General features: G+C 32.4%; 1 protein-coding gene across 1 annotated transcript in view; it reads left to right on the top strand.

Annotated features, from left to right (window-relative positions):
* LOC143223966 (poly [ADP-ribose] polymerase tankyrase-like) overlaps window positions 1–18,015 on the top strand; it is a 177,741-nt gene that overhangs the window by 121,491 nt on the left and 38,235 nt on the right. The window contains 10 exon segments of the mRNA XM_076452436.1: window positions 2,319–2,479; window positions 3,430–3,506; window positions 3,956–4,074; window positions 6,083–6,302; window positions 6,601–6,760; window positions 6,932–7,008; window positions 8,045–8,189; window positions 8,539–8,628; window positions 9,593–9,742; window positions 11,007–11,124. Coding sequence (XP_076308551.1) covers window positions 2,319–2,479; window positions 3,430–3,506; window positions 3,956–4,074; window positions 6,083–6,302; window positions 6,601–6,760; window positions 6,932–7,008; window positions 8,045–8,189; window positions 8,539–8,628; window positions 9,593–9,742; window positions 11,007–11,124 — 1,317 coding nt within the window.

Raw genomic sequence — 18,015 nt, 5'->3', positions numbered from 1 at the left:
AGCTAGATACCCCACCCAAAAGATTGCTTTTAGATTGATACAGATGCAAGAAGAAAATGTGGTGGTGGGAGAGTATATTTGTTTGTCTGATATGCTGCAGGGGTTAGACTTACATTTATTATATTTCTAGAGCATAGGCTAGCCATTTTTGTTTAGTCAAGAGAACAATGCTAATAACATTAGCTGTATAGTAACCACAACTGTAAGTTTATGTTCCAGAACTAGGCAGCTTTATAATATTGAGATCCTGTTTGTAATTAGTCTGTTGTACTGCTGCAAAAATATTTGGCCAAAGAGCAATAATGGACATAAAACAAGGAAATCCCTATCAATCATGTGGAATACCCATGTCATTTTCAGTGTTTTTGAATGTTGACCGTATGCAGCAAAAGTTTTATACCTCACTATATAGGTGGTTCTACTTACTGACTTTGTAAAAATGACCTTCTTCTTCAACCAGCAACTGCTGTCAAACATATTGATTATTCAAACCCTGGCGTGACTTCAGAGACATCACTTTAATATGTCATCCTCCAGCTATTTTTACAGAATTTCACATGGATTTTCTACATCATATCAACTTACTTCTGACAATTAGTGATATTTTCTGTGCTCTAATTTATACTGTACTTCCACCACATGTTGTTTACTGGGGCTTCTCTTATTATGCTTTAGAGCAACTATATGCAGTTGTTATTCACAAACTTGGATCAGCTAACTACTTTATTATCCAAAGAACTTTTTATGGCAAACTTTCATCTAAGTATGGAATAACCTCAATAAAGATCTTTTTCTCTTCCCCCCCCCCAAAAAAAAAGTATTTCCACCTTCATTTTTATCAACAAGACAATTTCAATTTGCTTGACTCTCTCGTAGAAGATTAATATACCAAAAACCTGTCATCACAGCAAACCAGTAAATTCGTTTGAACACCACATCCAGACACATCCAGTCCTGTTACAGTTTCAAACAACTAGTCTGAAGACAAAGATATGATTACTGGTATTATTTCTTAGTTGGTAAATACTCCAATAAAACTTTGCCTGATTTGTAAACTCCTCTTAAATCTCTCCAAAAAATTTACCTGATCTAAATTATTCCTCCATTATCGACATATTTTTATCAAACTGAATAATTTCTTAGTTTGTCTTAACCACCATACATTGGAACAAAACAACTTAATATACCAATTATAAACAGTTTTTCTACATCTGGAGGAGAAAGTGGGAAGCTGAATATGATCCCTTTAGGTGAACAAACATAGATGATGCCACAGAAATGTGTAATGTTGTCATTTTGTATATAACAGTATATATCGTTATTTAGGAATATCATCAATATCAAAGTACATCGTGTCATGAGTTTCAACAATGCAAAAAATTAAATAAATTGAATTTAATCATGTAGTGTATTTCCATTATCAGAGTACAGAGGTTATTAAAAATATAAAATAAACTTTTCTTTAAACATACATTTATTTTTAGATATGTCATTGTAATTATTAAAAAAACATTGTCACAGGCAGTAAACGAAAAGCTGCTAGAGACCTAGTCACACAACTGGCTCTATCAGTATTTAAAATACATACAAGCATATTGTGACAGAGTCTTTTAGGCCATGCTGTAATGTTTTACATGTTTCAGTTAAACTAGTTTCAAATGTGTAAGCACAAAGAAGCATCTGTTGCAGTAACTGCTGAAGAGTTTGATCAAGGTAAATTATTTTCTAATCATGTTAACATCAACTTTGACCTTCTCATTCATACTAACTCAAATGTAAATGTTATTTAGATAGCAGAATATAATACAAAAAGTATCATATGCGTAGTTTAAAAAAATCAACTTTGTCTATTAAAAATAATCCAAAATAAATAACAAATACATGTGATAGATAACTGGTTAATTCACACTTTTCAGACAGTTATGTTTGCTCTTAAGTTTAGTATATTACTATTATTAGTTAACTTAGAGTAAACACAAATGTAAATAATGCATTTTAGATGGCATGAATATTTAAATATTCCAATGTCATTACTTTTAAACTTTCCACCATTTTCACTCTAACATTCAATGTTATCACAAAATATCGATTGTACATGCATCAGAAGATTTCATTCACTGGTTAATGAAACTAAACTGAAAGCTTCCAAACATGAGATAACTATATTTAAACAAATTTTACATTCATAATTTTTAAATGCTGAGTAATAAAACTGTCAACTGACAGTTTGCATACATTGGACAACTAGCATTAAAGTGAGATGAGTGCACACGAGAAGCCACTTGTATCAACTGAAGTTTTTAAACTTTTACTTATAGCTGTTTGTTCAGCACTACATTTGGCTGCAATGTGTAAGACTGGACAGGCCACAGAACTTTTATTAGCACACCAGCCACCTATTAATGTGAAGGATGCAGAAGGCAGGACACCTCTTGTGATGGCCATCATTGCTGATAACTATGAAGCAGCTGAGGCTTTGGTGGGTAAAAATAACCTTTATGAATGATATGATAATTTTCTTTATACATTCCTTTAGCCAGCATTTTAAGTATTATAAGCCAAAATTCTGATTTTTTTTTTAATATGTTCTATAATAGTTTGGAAACTTTCTTATTATTATTGATAAAACATTATCATATTAGTCTTCAGTTATTCTAATAATATATTGTATTTTATTAATCTCATCTTATATTCTTTGTTTTGTCAATTGGTCTTTCAAATTTTCACAAACACTATATATTTTGTATTTTCTAGATATAATTGTAGTATTCTATTTATTTATAAATGTGGCATAACATTACAAGGTTTTTTGGCCACCAAAGCAGAAGGATTTTCTTGTACATCAAAGTTAATTGTATTGAAAATGTAATTATATTTTTTTCACTTTTACATACAAAATTTATGAGAAATATGTATAACATTTATTGATATAATGTTATATTCTGATATAAAACCAATTGCTGAGGTTTCAGAAATTGTTTAACTTTGTTTTTATTGTACTTTGCAACTGTTTGTTTAAGTTTATTGTCGTGACTTGTTAAGTTACCTAGTAATAATTTTGGCATTTGTGTTGAGCTCTGAGAGTGGAGTAGTTAAAGTAAAAAGAAAAAGAAGACCTAAAAATATGATGGAAAATCACATTAGCCTGTATATGCTTCTTGTGAAGTATTTTTAATTAACTCATTAAAAATTTTAAAGCAGTTATGTGTAAATTGTAATTCTGTCTCAAGTCTTTCCATAACTCTTCAAATGAGCTGGTTCTCTCATAATGGTACTTGTATGCAGTATTCTTGAGTATGCAATAAAATTTATATTTAATATTATTAACAACTGATTTACAGTGCATGTTTCAGTTAATTGTTGTTGGTGAATTTCCATAATATTTGAGTATTTGTTAATGAAATATTTTGTTGTTGTTTCCTTTTATAGATTAAAGCTGGTGCAGATGTTAATATCCCTTTGAATAAAGAAGAAGAAAGTCTAACACCCCTTCTCTTAGCAGCACGGTAATGTGTTGACTTAATTTATCATTGATAAAACTTTACTCAGTTGTTTGAAGTCTCATCTAATGACTGTTTTGCTTCTAACTACATTTTATACTGTATTTAACTAAAAATGAAATTTGTGGTATTAAAAGTTTAAGCAACTGTGAATACTAATTGAAGAGGGAAGATCTACTGCCTAGAAGTTCTCAAACTATCAAAATTCCCATTTTGAATGATGTATTTTGAACTTTATAATGCTCTTTCATGAATTTCAGTGAAAAGGAAGAACATACCATACAGATTTGAAGCAAGCTTTGATTATTAAGAAACGATGCAAGAAATAGTTTTTTGTTTTGTTTTTTCCATTTTTGCTGGAAAATATGTAAATGTGCCTTTAATATATTTTTTGTCTTTTTTGTGATTTACTTGAAATTGTTTTTCTTTATTTCATTTATTGTGTATTCAAATAGGAACAAGAATTTTTCAAAACTTGTGCCACTATTAGTTCAACAGAAGGCTGATGTCACTGCCATTAACCCCAAGGATGGAAACACTGCTCTTCATTACATTGTTGACATACCTGTTTCAGGTGATATTTGTAATGTAGTTCCACTGGCACAGTTGGTACTTGTAATATCCTCAAGTTATTGGAAACGTTTTTTTTTGCAAACATAACATATAAATATTATATGCTAACCAATCATGTATTTTCTATCTCGTTATATTAATGTGTAAATTTTCCAAACTTGTTTTAAATATTCTAAATAAATGTAGTTTTCACATCACTCATGGTCATGAAAGTTATTAAGTTTCTTTAACTCCAGCTGCTTTTTTTGTAATTCCATTGAGATAATTCTGATTTGCCCATTGCTGTACATTGAGCATGGAAATGGATAGCAATATCCTCTGATTGTAGGTCAGGTTGATAGCTTAAGGCTACAACCTTACTTATTTTCAGTTGGGAATAACCAGAAACATGGGTCACATTATTCAGTTTTGGCAAGCTTGACCTTACTAATTTAACTAAATAACATGGGTTTTAGTCACTTTGGAACAAAATTTTGAGTGAGTTAGTTAACCTAAAATAACTTTTCAGTTGATAGTGTCAGTCTGATCAATCTACCTTTTCACTAAAGGTGACTGTACATCATCCATAGGTAAAATGCATACACTGTTGTTTTGTTTCAATAAAGAATATTTCATTCTGTGTTGCACACTGTCATACAATATATTTATTGTACCACATTGTACAATGTGGTTATTGTACCACAACAGGCTATGTTGGTAAAACATAGGTAAAATGCATACACTGTTGTTTTGTTTCAATAAAGAATATTTCATTCTGTGTTGCACACTGTCATACAATATATTTATTTCTCTTCACAGATTCATTTAATTTTATCACAACTCAGATTTCCTTTCTAATAAATCTTGTTGAAACTCCCACAGTGAAGTAAACCTGTTTTATTCACTCTGCTATTTTACTTGAAAATATCACATAAACATCTCTGATTACTTCATATAAATAATACAGTGTGTATAAATAACTATAAATTAAGTTATACTTTTACAAGTAAATTACTCATGATGTTCACCTTCTTTGACCAGTTATTTACATCTCAATTTTCAGTTGACTTCATGCAGTAATTCTCAGAGCTCCCAAAACCTTGTGATTTATCATTATGAAATATTTCAAATTGAAATGTAGATATTGTTTTGAGCAATCTCTTACATGTTTATGCCAATTTTGATGTAAGTCTGTGGATTTGACCCTCAGGATCCTAAACATTCCTTTGGCTACTATATGACATTCATATATTTTAATTACCAGTATTTGATTTGATAAACAACTGCTTTGAATGGCTCTTTATATTTTAACTTCAGTGTTTGAATAACTCAGCTTAGTCAAACTTGAGAGCTCAAGAAAAAAAATGTTGAGTTTTTTCATAACTCTTCTACAAAAAAAATTATTTCTGTGCTAATATTCTGTGTCAGTCAATAGCTTAAGTAATGTTTGGTTGGTAAAACATTGCCCTGTCTTTTCACTTTCTAATGAGGAAATCTGTTGTTGGACAAATAAGCTACAAAAACTCTTAGTCGAGGCTTATTTTAACATTATTTGATGTTATTCAGAATATTAGATCAGGTTAAGTAAAAACAGTAAGTAAAACCTATTAGAAACCCATTATGTTGTGAAATGCTTATGTTTAAAGATTCTCTATAATATTATCACTACCATTGAATTAGTTAATCTATTTCACAAGCAAAATTTAACTATAAAATACCATATCATAACTCTTTCATTTTAAGTTGCTTATTGTTATTCGAACCATAGCTAAACTAACAAGCAAAATATACTGAAAACCCATGTGATCTTTAAATATGTTGTTTAATATTATTTCAATCGAAAGATTACTTTGGACATCTGGTACAAGTAAAAAGTAAAATATATAATCATGTGTGCACATAATCATTGTTGTTTATTTCATATACATTTATTCTTGTGTTGAGGTTCATTTTAAGTGTATTGTTCATGAATTTTTGCAATTCTGAGACTATTCCAACTCTTCTTTTTTCTGTTTATTTTATTTTAATAGATGTAGAAATTGTAAAAAATGTTCTTGAAGCAGGGGCCAATATCAATGCCCCCAACACTAATCTCAGGACACCTCTTCACCTGTCAGTAAACAGCCATACAGGAGGTACAGATGTGGCATTAGATATCCAGGACTACTTACTACAAAGAGGAGCCAAAACTTGTATTCCTGACATACTTGGGAGAATTCCGCTCCACTATGCCTTTGTTAAAATTTCTAGGTAAAAAATTAATAATGTATAAGTCTACTTGTGCATAGTTTTGTAACAATAATATTTCTATTAAAAATTTCACTTAAATAGTTTGAAACAAAGGAAACAGGTCAGGTGTTTTAAGTCTTTATGAACTGACTGGTTATCTAAAGGCTTGCAACTGCATTTGAAGGGTTAAGATTTTTCTTTCTGAAATTTTAGAATAAGCAAAGGTGTAAGTTTTTTTTTGTGTTTTCTTTATATAGGATATTCATATAATATATGCTATTATATCATAATATCTTAAAACAATATATTTCTTCTTTAGAGAAAATGATTTTTCCCATTCAGACCCGATTGAATTGGTAGATTTGCTCACCAGGACAATGGGAACTTGTCCTGTTGACCTAGCAGATAACAGTGGACAAACACCATTGCATTTAGCTGCTGTTCGTGGAGCCACAATTTCCTGCATGCATCTTTCTCAGGCTAGTGGTATTTTTACTTGTGAGGGAATGGTTGTGTTTGTTGTGTTATATTTTTACATAAGATTTTAAATTAAAATTATCCACATCATTTGATTTGAATTTATAACTTGTCATTATGCAATTTTATAAGATGTCTGGTTGTGTGAAGAAGCACTTATTTGTTTGTTGTAGAGGATGAAAACATTGGATTTGAAGGATAAAAATGGAAATACCCCTCTAGGTTTGGCTGTCTTGCACAAACATGAAGGGTAAGTCCATGCATTTGCATTCTATTATGATTTTACAAAATATAGTAATTATAATGAAGTTATTGCAATATACATTGTTTTCATCATGTGAAAGACACTTGGGAATTACAACTTGTAAATAGTGTCACTTGGTAAAAACCAAGTGGATCTCTACTTTTTATTTCATTACAAAATAACATCATTCATGCAAGCCTTGTTGTCAGTTGGATGTGATAAGGTACCAAATTATAAGATTTTTTATCTTCCGCCCTCAAACTTATTATTGAAATTGACTCATGATATAAATAATATATCTAGTCATGTACTTTCATGTGTTGTTAAGAATAATATTTTTGTAATGAAAATAGTTTTTTGCAACTCTTCAATCAAAAAAACTTTTTAGTTGTATGGTTTTTAGTGATTCTTATATCATTCTTCACCAGTAAAGTTGTATTAACTGAATGACATTCGATTGAAATATTCTTAATTTGAGCAGAATGAATATGTTTTCAGATTATTTCTAAGTGACAATGACGCAATCATTTTAGGTAAAATTTATATGGAGCTTGGTATCTAACTTGAGTGTGCCCTCCTGTTAGTCATTGTTTACGGGATATTTCTTCATCATGAAAAGTTCAGAATGGCTTGTCTCTTTTCCACTGTACATGTTTTGACTCTGTGATATGTTAATCAGTTCATTGTTTTTATCTAAGTGTAAAGATATAAAGAAAAAGAAGTAGCATTAATTTAGATGTTTTCTGTACAAACTAATTGTTTGTTAAACTTAAATGCAAGTACAACGAATATGTTTTAAAACAATCAGTAGAGGTGTGTGATAGACTTAAACATTAATTTGTTAATAGGTTCCATAAACTGAACAATATTTCGTGTATAATATGCCAGTATAAAAATTCATGTCATCATTCTCTAACTAAGAGTAACTAAAACTGTACTTCATGATAAGAAATATAACTATTGAAAAAAGAGTTATAACTCATTTGGTACTCTTGCTTCAAATGAAACAACTTTATATTAATTTCTCAATACTTTTATTTAGGTGTGCTGTAATGCTACTTCAAAAAGGTGCAGGCTGCATCTTGGATCTCATCCATATGAGGCCATTTCAAGAGGAAGAAAAAACTTGGAAATGGAATTATATAAAGAAATTACCACAGCCCTCACTCAAACACTCAATTTTACAGGTACATGTGTCACTTGTCCTAGTCATCCATTGTAGTGAAACTGAATGAATCTACATTGAGAACCTTTTGATCCCATATGAATGGCATTGGTGCTTTGCATCAACCCAATTTCTAGCCATTAGTTTTTATGTGTAGGAACTATAAGTCTTAGGTGGCATAATTAACCTGAATTGATTATTATAACTGCTGTGCATCTAGTCATTTATATATAAAATTGCCAGATAACAAGAAACGTTGAATAGAAAGAATGATAGATCTAAAGTATTTATTTTTCATTGGTATCAGTCTTTATTTTTGTGCTGTAATTATGTTATATAGTGTTGTTCATGTTGATGAACTTCTTGAACAGGAAGCAGTGACAATAGATTGGCAAGGAGTGTTGTACCTGATGTTGGATCAACTTGAAACTATGGGGAAAGGATTAGCACTTGCTGTTGAGGTATTCAGTTCACTACTAACCTCAGTGTTTAAAGTAAAAAAGCAATGAATTTTGTTCTTTCAGAGTCAGCCTCAGAGTTGCTGTTACTAGAGTGTCACAATTCCTTTATTCCAGTAAAATCATATGTTGCTATGACAGTGTTTCATTCACTGTTGTTATGCATAAAAACAGATGATTTTTATATAGAACCAAGGATGAGGTAAAGATTCTTAACAGTATTGTGATTGCAGTCATTAATTGAGTGTTCATGGTTGGACTGACAATATATTGGAGAAGTAATATTAACAATAATACCATATTTGTAAAATTTATATTTGTGAAATGTGACAAGATTTTAGTGAAGAGTATAAGTATGTAGTACACAAAAAAAAAAAACAGATACATTTGTCAGTGTTATAGGTGGTGACAAGTTAGAGTGCAAGGTGAAGAATAAAAATGCCTTTGTCATCTGAACACACATTTTATGATTTCATTGTATGAATGCTTTGTATTAAAAAGGGCTGTTTCATACACCCATCTCAAAAGCAATTCGTTTTTAGTGGCATCACAATACTTAAAAAGTGACAAATAATATTAAAATGTATTTCTTATACATTATGTTTCACTTTGACTTTATACTAGATGTTTTTGTCATATAATTTGCTAACTTCACACATTGTATCTGAAAGGTAATCAAAAGTTATTTTATTAATTTTAGAAATACTTTGTTATGAATGAGACTAGCACTGTTAATTGTTGTTGTTTTCTGAATGTAAATATATTTAACTTGTATTATAAAATACACCCTCTTGATACTTTTTAAATTTTACTTTGTATTTATAATTATTAATTTTTTAATGCTCACATTCCATGAATGACTTAACTTTGGTACCTTTATTCTATTTTTAAAGAAAAATGAATGAATTATGTTTCATAGATTTTACTTGTAATGAAATGTGTTACAGGTTGACTTGTTTTCTTTTAGGCAGCTTTGGCAACTAGGCACTACCAGCTAGCATTGAAACTAATGAATCGACTAGCATTTGGGTGGAACCTATGCAATGAGAGTCAAACTATGTTACATCTTCTTGCACGAGAAGCAGAACCTGGTTATCAAGAAGAGCTGCAAGTTAAGGTGAGATTCTGTTGTTTGTCTTATCTGGGTTTAATTTTATTACATGATTTTATTTTCTTGAGGTATGTCACTTCTGAATTGCAAAGTATAAAAAAGGAAGTAGTCACATTTAAACACCTCTACTTTAGATACACATTTGTTTTACATTATATTACTGTGGGAGCTAGGCTGCATTACTTTAAACCAATATTTAAATCTCTTTTGCAGAGAAAGGACTTTATCTGTTAATCCTTTTGTGTCATTTATTACTTGAAACCAATATTTAAATATATTTTATAGAGAAAGGACATTTTCTATTAATCCTCTTGAATCCAGTGTTTAAATATATTTTGCAAAGAAAAGGACACTTTCTATTAATCCTCTTGTGTTACTTGAAACCAATATTTAAATATATTTTACAGAGAAAGGACATTTCCTGTTAATACTCTTGTGTTCTATTTTGGGATAGACATACTCCTTTTCTTCCTTTTTCCCAAACCCTAAACAATCTCCATTTTCAACCCTAGATGAACATGTGTGGGTCATAGTTTGCATGCCCAGATCTCTTACAGAATGATATTTAACATGGTATTATGTTTTTGATGCCAGAGTTACCAACTATTCATTTTCCTCTACATCGATGTTTTAGCAATACTACCTGGTAAAATAGAGTAAATACTAGATACAGTATACAAGGATAGTGTAGAAAACTGTAGTCAAGCATTTTTGAGATTCTGTAGGTTACAAAAAAATGCAATATGTAAACTGTACAATGAACAAAAGTATGTTTTCCTTAACATGAACATCAACTTGTTAGTGTTTGAATCAGACTTATATCATCATTTCACAGACATATCATAAATACAAATACATTTTTAATATATCTGATTTGTTGTGTAAAACAGACATGAATGTTTTTAAAAGCTGCCCACATAAATGACTAACTTAACCTCTGATTTGTCAACGTTTTATTTTTATTCCATCAGCTAGCCATAGAAAGTGTTGGCTGAATTGGAGGCTGCATAATAATGTATTCTTATGCATACAGTCCAAACGTCATATTAATGTATAAGCTTAATGGTGTTTGAATGTGATGTCATTCTTTGTTTGCTTCTCCATAGAAAATCCATTATTATTTTATATAATAACAATAAAACTAGCTCACTTCTCTTATTAATATATTTTTCCTCCTAAATGTCAAAACATTTATAACATTTATAGTACTATACTGTATTTGCAGACGTTTATGGGACTACAAGAATCATTAAAATTATTTTAATTGTAGGTGGCTAAGGCTCTCATAGATAAAGGTGTACCAGTCATGGCACGAGATGAACATGGTTGCTCTGTGATTACATATGCAGCTTTGAACTGGAATGACTCCTTGTGCCATTTTTTCACTGGTAAGCTACAGTCTTGAATAAAGTGATCTTTCATGTTCTTTGAAGAACAATCTCATATTCTTCAGATAATGTAAATTATATAGCATTTCTTTTCCATTGGAAAATTGCTTAACTAAGATATAACTTAAAATACTTCACTCAGAATTTTTGTGCATTAGGTGTAAAGATAAAATGGTTTTAAGCCAACTTAAGTGCATGAACTTGTTCCTATTACTTTATGTAGAACATATAAACCTTCAAGACTATTTGATACATAAATACTGAGTGTATCAAAACTACACAACTTTAGTGATAAAAAAAATGTCTAGTTGGTGTTTATACACTTTTATCTATAAATATGTGACCCAGAAAGTTGTTAAGATTATGTTCTTGCAGATGTTTGTTTCTTTGTTCTTCATATTACATAATGTATTCCACATTAGGGGATATTGCAGCAACATATAGCATCCATGTTGAAAGGTTTAACAGTGCAATACCCTTTGTTGGCTGAGTTGATGTCTGAATAATATAGTGACCAGTGTTGTGAAAGAACAAATTTCACGAGGTGACATTGTCAACTAGACATAGAAATCAGTTTACTTGTTGAATTCAGGTGTGCTCTCTTAGTTCAGTTCTTATTCAGAATCAATTACAACAAAAGTTGGTCTCAAGAGAGAGAGTTATGAAGCTAAACATTTTATAGTAGAAGCAAATGCCTTTTCATGTGTTCAGGTGCATACACTGAATTTTCTTGTTACTTCTCTCATGATAAAGATTGTTTTCATTTTTACTAACTTTGTCCATTCTTATCATTTCACACACATAAGGAGACTAAGTTAACTTATTAGATTAAGAATTTTTCTCCTTATTCCTGAGCACATCTGCTGTATTTAAGACTTTCATTTGTTGGTTACATGTTGGGAAGTCAATTTTATTTAAGAATACCACATTGCTTTTTTACCTAGGCATGGCATGGCCAAGTGTGTTAAGGCGTGTGACTCTTAATCCGAGGGTTGCGGGTTTGCATCCCAGTCGTGCCAAACATACTCGCCCTTTCAGCTGTGGGGGTGTTATAATGTTACGATCAATCCCTCTATTCAATGGTAAAAGAGTAGCCCAAGAGTTGGCAGTGGGTGGTGATGACTAGCTGCCTTCCCTCTAGTCTTACACTGCTAAATTAGGGACGGCTAGCACAGATAGCCCTCGAGTAGCTTTGTGCAAAATTCAAAAACAAACAAACAAACTTTCTTACCACAAATAAATGCCAATGATTTGGCTAAGTTACATAATCAATACAAGTAATGAAATTAAATTTCCATATTTTGTTGGCCAACTGAATCATTATTTTGGCAGGTTTACTAGTTTGTGTCTAAGCTCACTTGCCATTGAATCTTATATTATGTTTGTAGTATTCATTGATATTCTCAGAGTAAATTAGTACATTCTTCAAAAAACTGGAGATGGAATAAATACTTTAGTATGGAGTATGGGTTTATTTTTCCCTAAGGAAGTGAATTTGTCAGTAAGAAAGAAAGAATATTAGAGTGTATGCAAGCTAGGATATTTAATCAAGTAAACCCAAATCAAGTTTAAGTTAAACAGTTACAAACAGACACATGTATCTATTTGTTGTGAAAAACTCTTTATCAGTTGAATTTCTTAGATAAGCTGTGAACTAAGAAGTGTAAATGAATGAAGAAAATAAAGGTGTTAAATAAAATGTAAGTTATTAGTTAAACATTGAACAGAAATAAATCTGCATTAAATTGAGCACTGCAAAATTACACCTCAAACCAGAGGTACATTATCTGTATAATCTGCTGTCTAGCACAAATGAATCAACTTATTTCAAACAAAGAACTTTTATACTACTGATTAAAGCAAAGAACTTTCAACAGTTCACTGTTAGCAGTTAAGTTGAACACCAAGAAATGATGATAAACAAAATTAAAACTGGTATAATTAAATTGTTAATGCTAAAAGTCCATCTTTAAACATAAAGTCTTCTTGTCCCCCTGTTGGACAAAGTTTAGTTTGTAGACTTATTATGATAAAACTCTGGGGTTCATTTCCCTGCAGTAGATACTACAAGTAGCTGAATGTTGTTTCATTAAAAAAAAATCAAAGTCTGCACTCATAAAGATAAAAAATCAATGTACTGAAAATCTCTCTTAAAAGCTATTTATATCTCCCTGGAAAATCTAGTATAGTAATATACACAAACACTCCCTGTCTCTAGGTGCATGCTACACACACAACTGATGGCCATTCTTAAATTAACAATGGAGTTTTAAGCACTTAAGTCGTTGCCATTTTTACTATGAGAAATGATTGGTGGTGGTGTTTATAACATATGCTATAAGTATCTTTTATAATGGGGAACACAGTGATGTCTTTGATGACTCACTCACTCCTGTGTGCAACTAAAGGTGAGAGAAAGTTAGTAACTCTCCCTTGACCAAAGTTTTAAAGTAAAGCCAACACAAAGTTTACTGAAAAGTTGCATATTTTGTGTATTAACTATGAAACAAAAATTGTACATTATTTTATTGTGCTATATGTTGAAAAGATAGGCCTAATCACAATCATGATTATTTTGCTTGTATTTACAAATGCAGATGCCTTCTGTATGGATAATGCCCTGACTGACTCTTCTGCCTTATCAATTTGTGATTCCAGCTATAAGTGTGAGAGGAGGTATGTATGCTGTGAAAGTTAACATTTTCTTAAATTGAAAATGTATTTCCCATAATAATTAACTCTTTTCACACTTTTCTATCCATCCTACCCACCATGAGCCAGTGCTAGAGACTGGGATTGAATCAGTCTAGAAAAAGTGGTAACATTATCTGAATGAGGCACTTGTATTCCCCTCAGTGTGGGGAATACTGTGTACTTGATGTACTGTGTGTGTACTTGATGAGGGGACCTCCCAGAGAAGTTTTTGTTCTTTCAGTTTACCTCCTCTGGAATCTAAACATCCATCCATGTGTTTGATCTGCGTGGTGATCTGTGAAGGGGACGATAGGATACTGGTGGTTGAGGGGTCCAACCCTAACACACCACTTTGACCTTGAATTCCTATAGATAGGCAGCCTTGGGGTGGCCTCACTAGGGTCAATCATCTGGTCCACTTGGGCTAGGGTCAAACAAGTGCCAGCGTTGGATGTTCTCAACAAGTGTTATGGACATTGTATCTGATGCTGGTGTTTGGGTATAATGCTCACAAAACCCTGACGTTGCTGCAGTGTCCTTGTTTAGCACTGTAGTGCATCCCCTTGTAGGGCTCCATGATGTATTGGGTCTGTGGACACTGAAATGTAGCTTCTTTGTTATGGATACCCCTTTTTCTAACAAAATAAATAAAAATGAAAGAATTGAAAAACAGATCATTGGAAAACGACCACACATGGACAACTCTGCTGTACAGTCCCCATTACAGCCAAATTCTACACCTCGATTTCTGATTCTTCATTCCTTAACTGAGAAATCCTTGGGGCAGGTTTCTCCATTTTTCATTCAGAGGGTATTAAAGGGACTTACTTGCTGGCTCCCCAAAGTCAGCAAAGAAGTTGCATTCTGGAAACATTTTGGTGGAAACATCTTCACCACAACATACCAAACTTCTCTTGAAATCAAAAGCCATTGGGGATATACCTATTGAGGTTACTCCCCATGTGACTTTGAAGAGGAGTTATAGTTGAAAGGGATTTAAAGAACATTCCTGAGTCAGAAATTCTTGCTGGTTTCTCCAGCTAAGACGTTACTACAGTATGCCAAATCTTCAAATTATGGACCCTACCGATGTCCTGATACTAACATTTACATGATCTTGTCCTCCTGCCTCAGTCAAAGCAGGTTATCTGAACTGCAAGGCATGGCTTTACATTCCTAACCCTCTTAGATGTTTCCAGTTTCGGCAGTTTTGTCACTCAAAAACGTCATGTCATGGTTCTTTGGTAGGTGTTCATTGTGGTAGTAAAGGCCACAACACTTAGAAGTGCAACTTAGAACCACAGTGTGTTAACTGTAGTGGCTCACACCTATCTTACTCTATTTCTTGCTCTAAATGGGTAGAAGAGAAAGAGGTGCAATGCTTAAAGATGGTTAATAGTATCATCTACTCAGAGGCTTGGAAGTTATGGTCCCAATTCTATCTCGGACATTTGCTGCTGCACTCCATTCCATTTCCACAATGGGAGTGCAGACAGATCTTTCTGTCTGCAAAAGAGTCTTTTGTAAAACATCTTAAGAATCTTTTGCTCTCCATAATTAAAAAAAGTTGATGCATCTATGTCTACTAACATCTCTGTCCCTACCTTTCCTTCCAGTGACTGTCCAGTTTCACTTCCTTCAGGTTCAAGTGTTTACTCAGGTCCATCCCCTTCTGCAGCCCCGAAAAGTAAATCAACCATTTATAGTTACAGACAGCCCTCAATCATTTACTTACATGGACCACAGAGATCGTTTCAACCTTTCTCCCTCCAAAACTGTTTGCATACACTTTTGCTGTCAATGGGGTATTTATCTTGATTCTGAACTCCATATTGGTGAAGCTGTGCTTCCCTTGCTTCCTGAGGCAAAGTTCTCAAGGCTTATATTTGACTGTAAGCTGACCTTTATTCCACACATCATGCAGCTATGTGTAAAGGGTACAAGGGCACTGAACATCATCCATGTCCTCTCTTTCATCTTTTGGGGTGTGGGTCAATGTTCCATGTTAAAAATCTATCATGCCCTTATTTAATTAAAACTATACTATGGGTCTCTGGTCTATGGCTCTGCCAGGACTTCAACCCTGAAAGTGTTGGACCCTGTTTACCATCAGGGGCTTGAGTTCTGCACATGGGCTTTCTGCATTTCTCTAGTCCCAAGGTTTGTGCATGGAGTCCCATGAACCCCCTCTACATCTTTGTCGTTTGCAACTGTCTTTAATGTATGCTTCAAAACTTCGATTCAAATCTACAGTTTCTGCATTCACTGCCAAACTGTATACCATTTCTCTTTCCCTGGATCACATAGAAGCTATGGCAGTACCTGAACTGTACTGTTTATACCAATTTACTTAACTCTCTGATAACTCTGAAATAGCTTCACATCATTTCTCACCCTATTTTTGCTGATATTATAACTGAATCGCCCATTTTTCTTTAACATCTACTTCTATCCAGTTCTTCTGGATACCAGACCATGTTGGTATTCATGGGAACGAGCTCACCAACACTGCAGCTAAGTCTGTCTACTCTGGCACTATCGCTTCTGCACCTGTTCCATACATGGACTGTGGTCCTGTGTTCAAGGCTTGGCTCTGTGCCAGTTGGCAGTTGCCTTGGAGTGAGCAACGTGAAAAGAAACTTTTCCAAATAAAACCCTTTAATGGACTTTGGACGTCTTGTTTCTATAAGAATCTGAAAGAGGAAGTTGTCCTCACTAGACTGTGCGTTGGTCACAGTTTTTAACTCGTCATTTTTATTTATCTGAGACTGATGCACCAATTTGTTGTCTGTGTGACACTCAGGTCACAATAAGCCACATTTTACTGTATTGCCATTGTTACGACTCTCAACAACAGCACCATTTTAGACAAGTTTTGTTTCCAAGGTTGACCCTTTACGTTGGACGGTGTCATTGATGATGGTGACACTGTCCACCTCACAAATATTTTTAATTTTTTAAAGGCCATTGACCCTTTTAACACTATTACAGTTTTTAATTCATAAATTAGACTTTTTTATGATTTGATTTTCTAATTTCATATTGAGTTAGTTGTACTTCAAAAAGATATCATAAAAACGATCTAATTTATGAATTAAAAACTGTAATAGTGTTAAAAAGGTCAGTGACCTTTAAGAAACTAAAAAGTAAAGTAATACAAGTTGTAAAAGACTTTCTGTAGTATAACTGTAATTATTATAACTTGCTAGGATGACTAATGGGTAGATTGAAACATTAGCATTAGTCACCTGAAGTTGGCCTTTCCAGTCCTGGTTTCAAGTTATTTGAAGTTACCAGGACTTGAAAGGTCAACTTCAGATGACTAACGCTGATGTTTGAACTTACCCATTATCATCCTGGTGAGTTACAATAATTACAATTATACTACAGAGTGTCCTTTAAAACTAATATTACTGTAATTTCTCTCTTACTGCTGTACACTACATATAGAAATTGGATTTCATGCTGTTTAAGTTTTAATTAAAAAGTTAAACTTTGTCTTGTTTTACCTTGATTCCTTTTCATGAATTTTAATTTTTTTACTCTACTTTTAACTTTTTACCAGACATTTGGTGCATGTAGCCTAGTTGTTTTGTGCCATAAAATGCCAAACCCACCAACTTATATTCAGTACCATGATAGAGAGCACATTAACATAGGTGAAAATTGTCGCAAGATAAATATTGCCAAGGGAAACTGAGTGAAGTATAAAAGACTGAAGCAAGCAAGAAAAATCACACCAATACTTAGATGGGCAAAGGAAGAAACCCTGGTGATTGAGTAATAGCTAAGTAAGGTGTGTGTGAAGAAATGCAATGAAAAGAATATATCATGAACTGTTGTTAACCAAAAAAAAATTACTGGTATATCAGGCCACTATTTCAAGGATAACTGATGGTCCATCACTATATTTACTGGACGTGTACTAGTATCAATATTTTATATATTAACTCAACTCATGCAGGTGTCTTACAGAACATGAACAGTTACACAATGATAAAGATTTTATTTTTCACAACATAGGCATGTGGAATTTGAATAATCTAGATAAAATTAAGTTATTGTTTTTTATAAACTGACGTTTTTAGGAGATGGAAGAAATAAAGTTATTTAATTAAACCAAATAACCTATAATACTGATTACTATTTACATTTTAAAACATTGTTTATCTGGTTGAGTGACGTAACTAATTTTGA

The sequence above is a fragment of the Tachypleus tridentatus genome, chromosome 8, assembly GCF_004210375.1.
Source record: "Tachypleus tridentatus isolate NWPU-2018 chromosome 8, ASM421037v1, whole genome shotgun sequence".
In the NCBI taxonomy this organism is placed as follows: domain Eukaryota; kingdom Metazoa; phylum Arthropoda; class Merostomata; order Xiphosura; family Limulidae; genus Tachypleus; species Tachypleus tridentatus.
The sequence above is the reverse complement of the archived record's forward strand: the minus strand, read 5'-3'. Positions and strand labels throughout refer to the sequence as shown.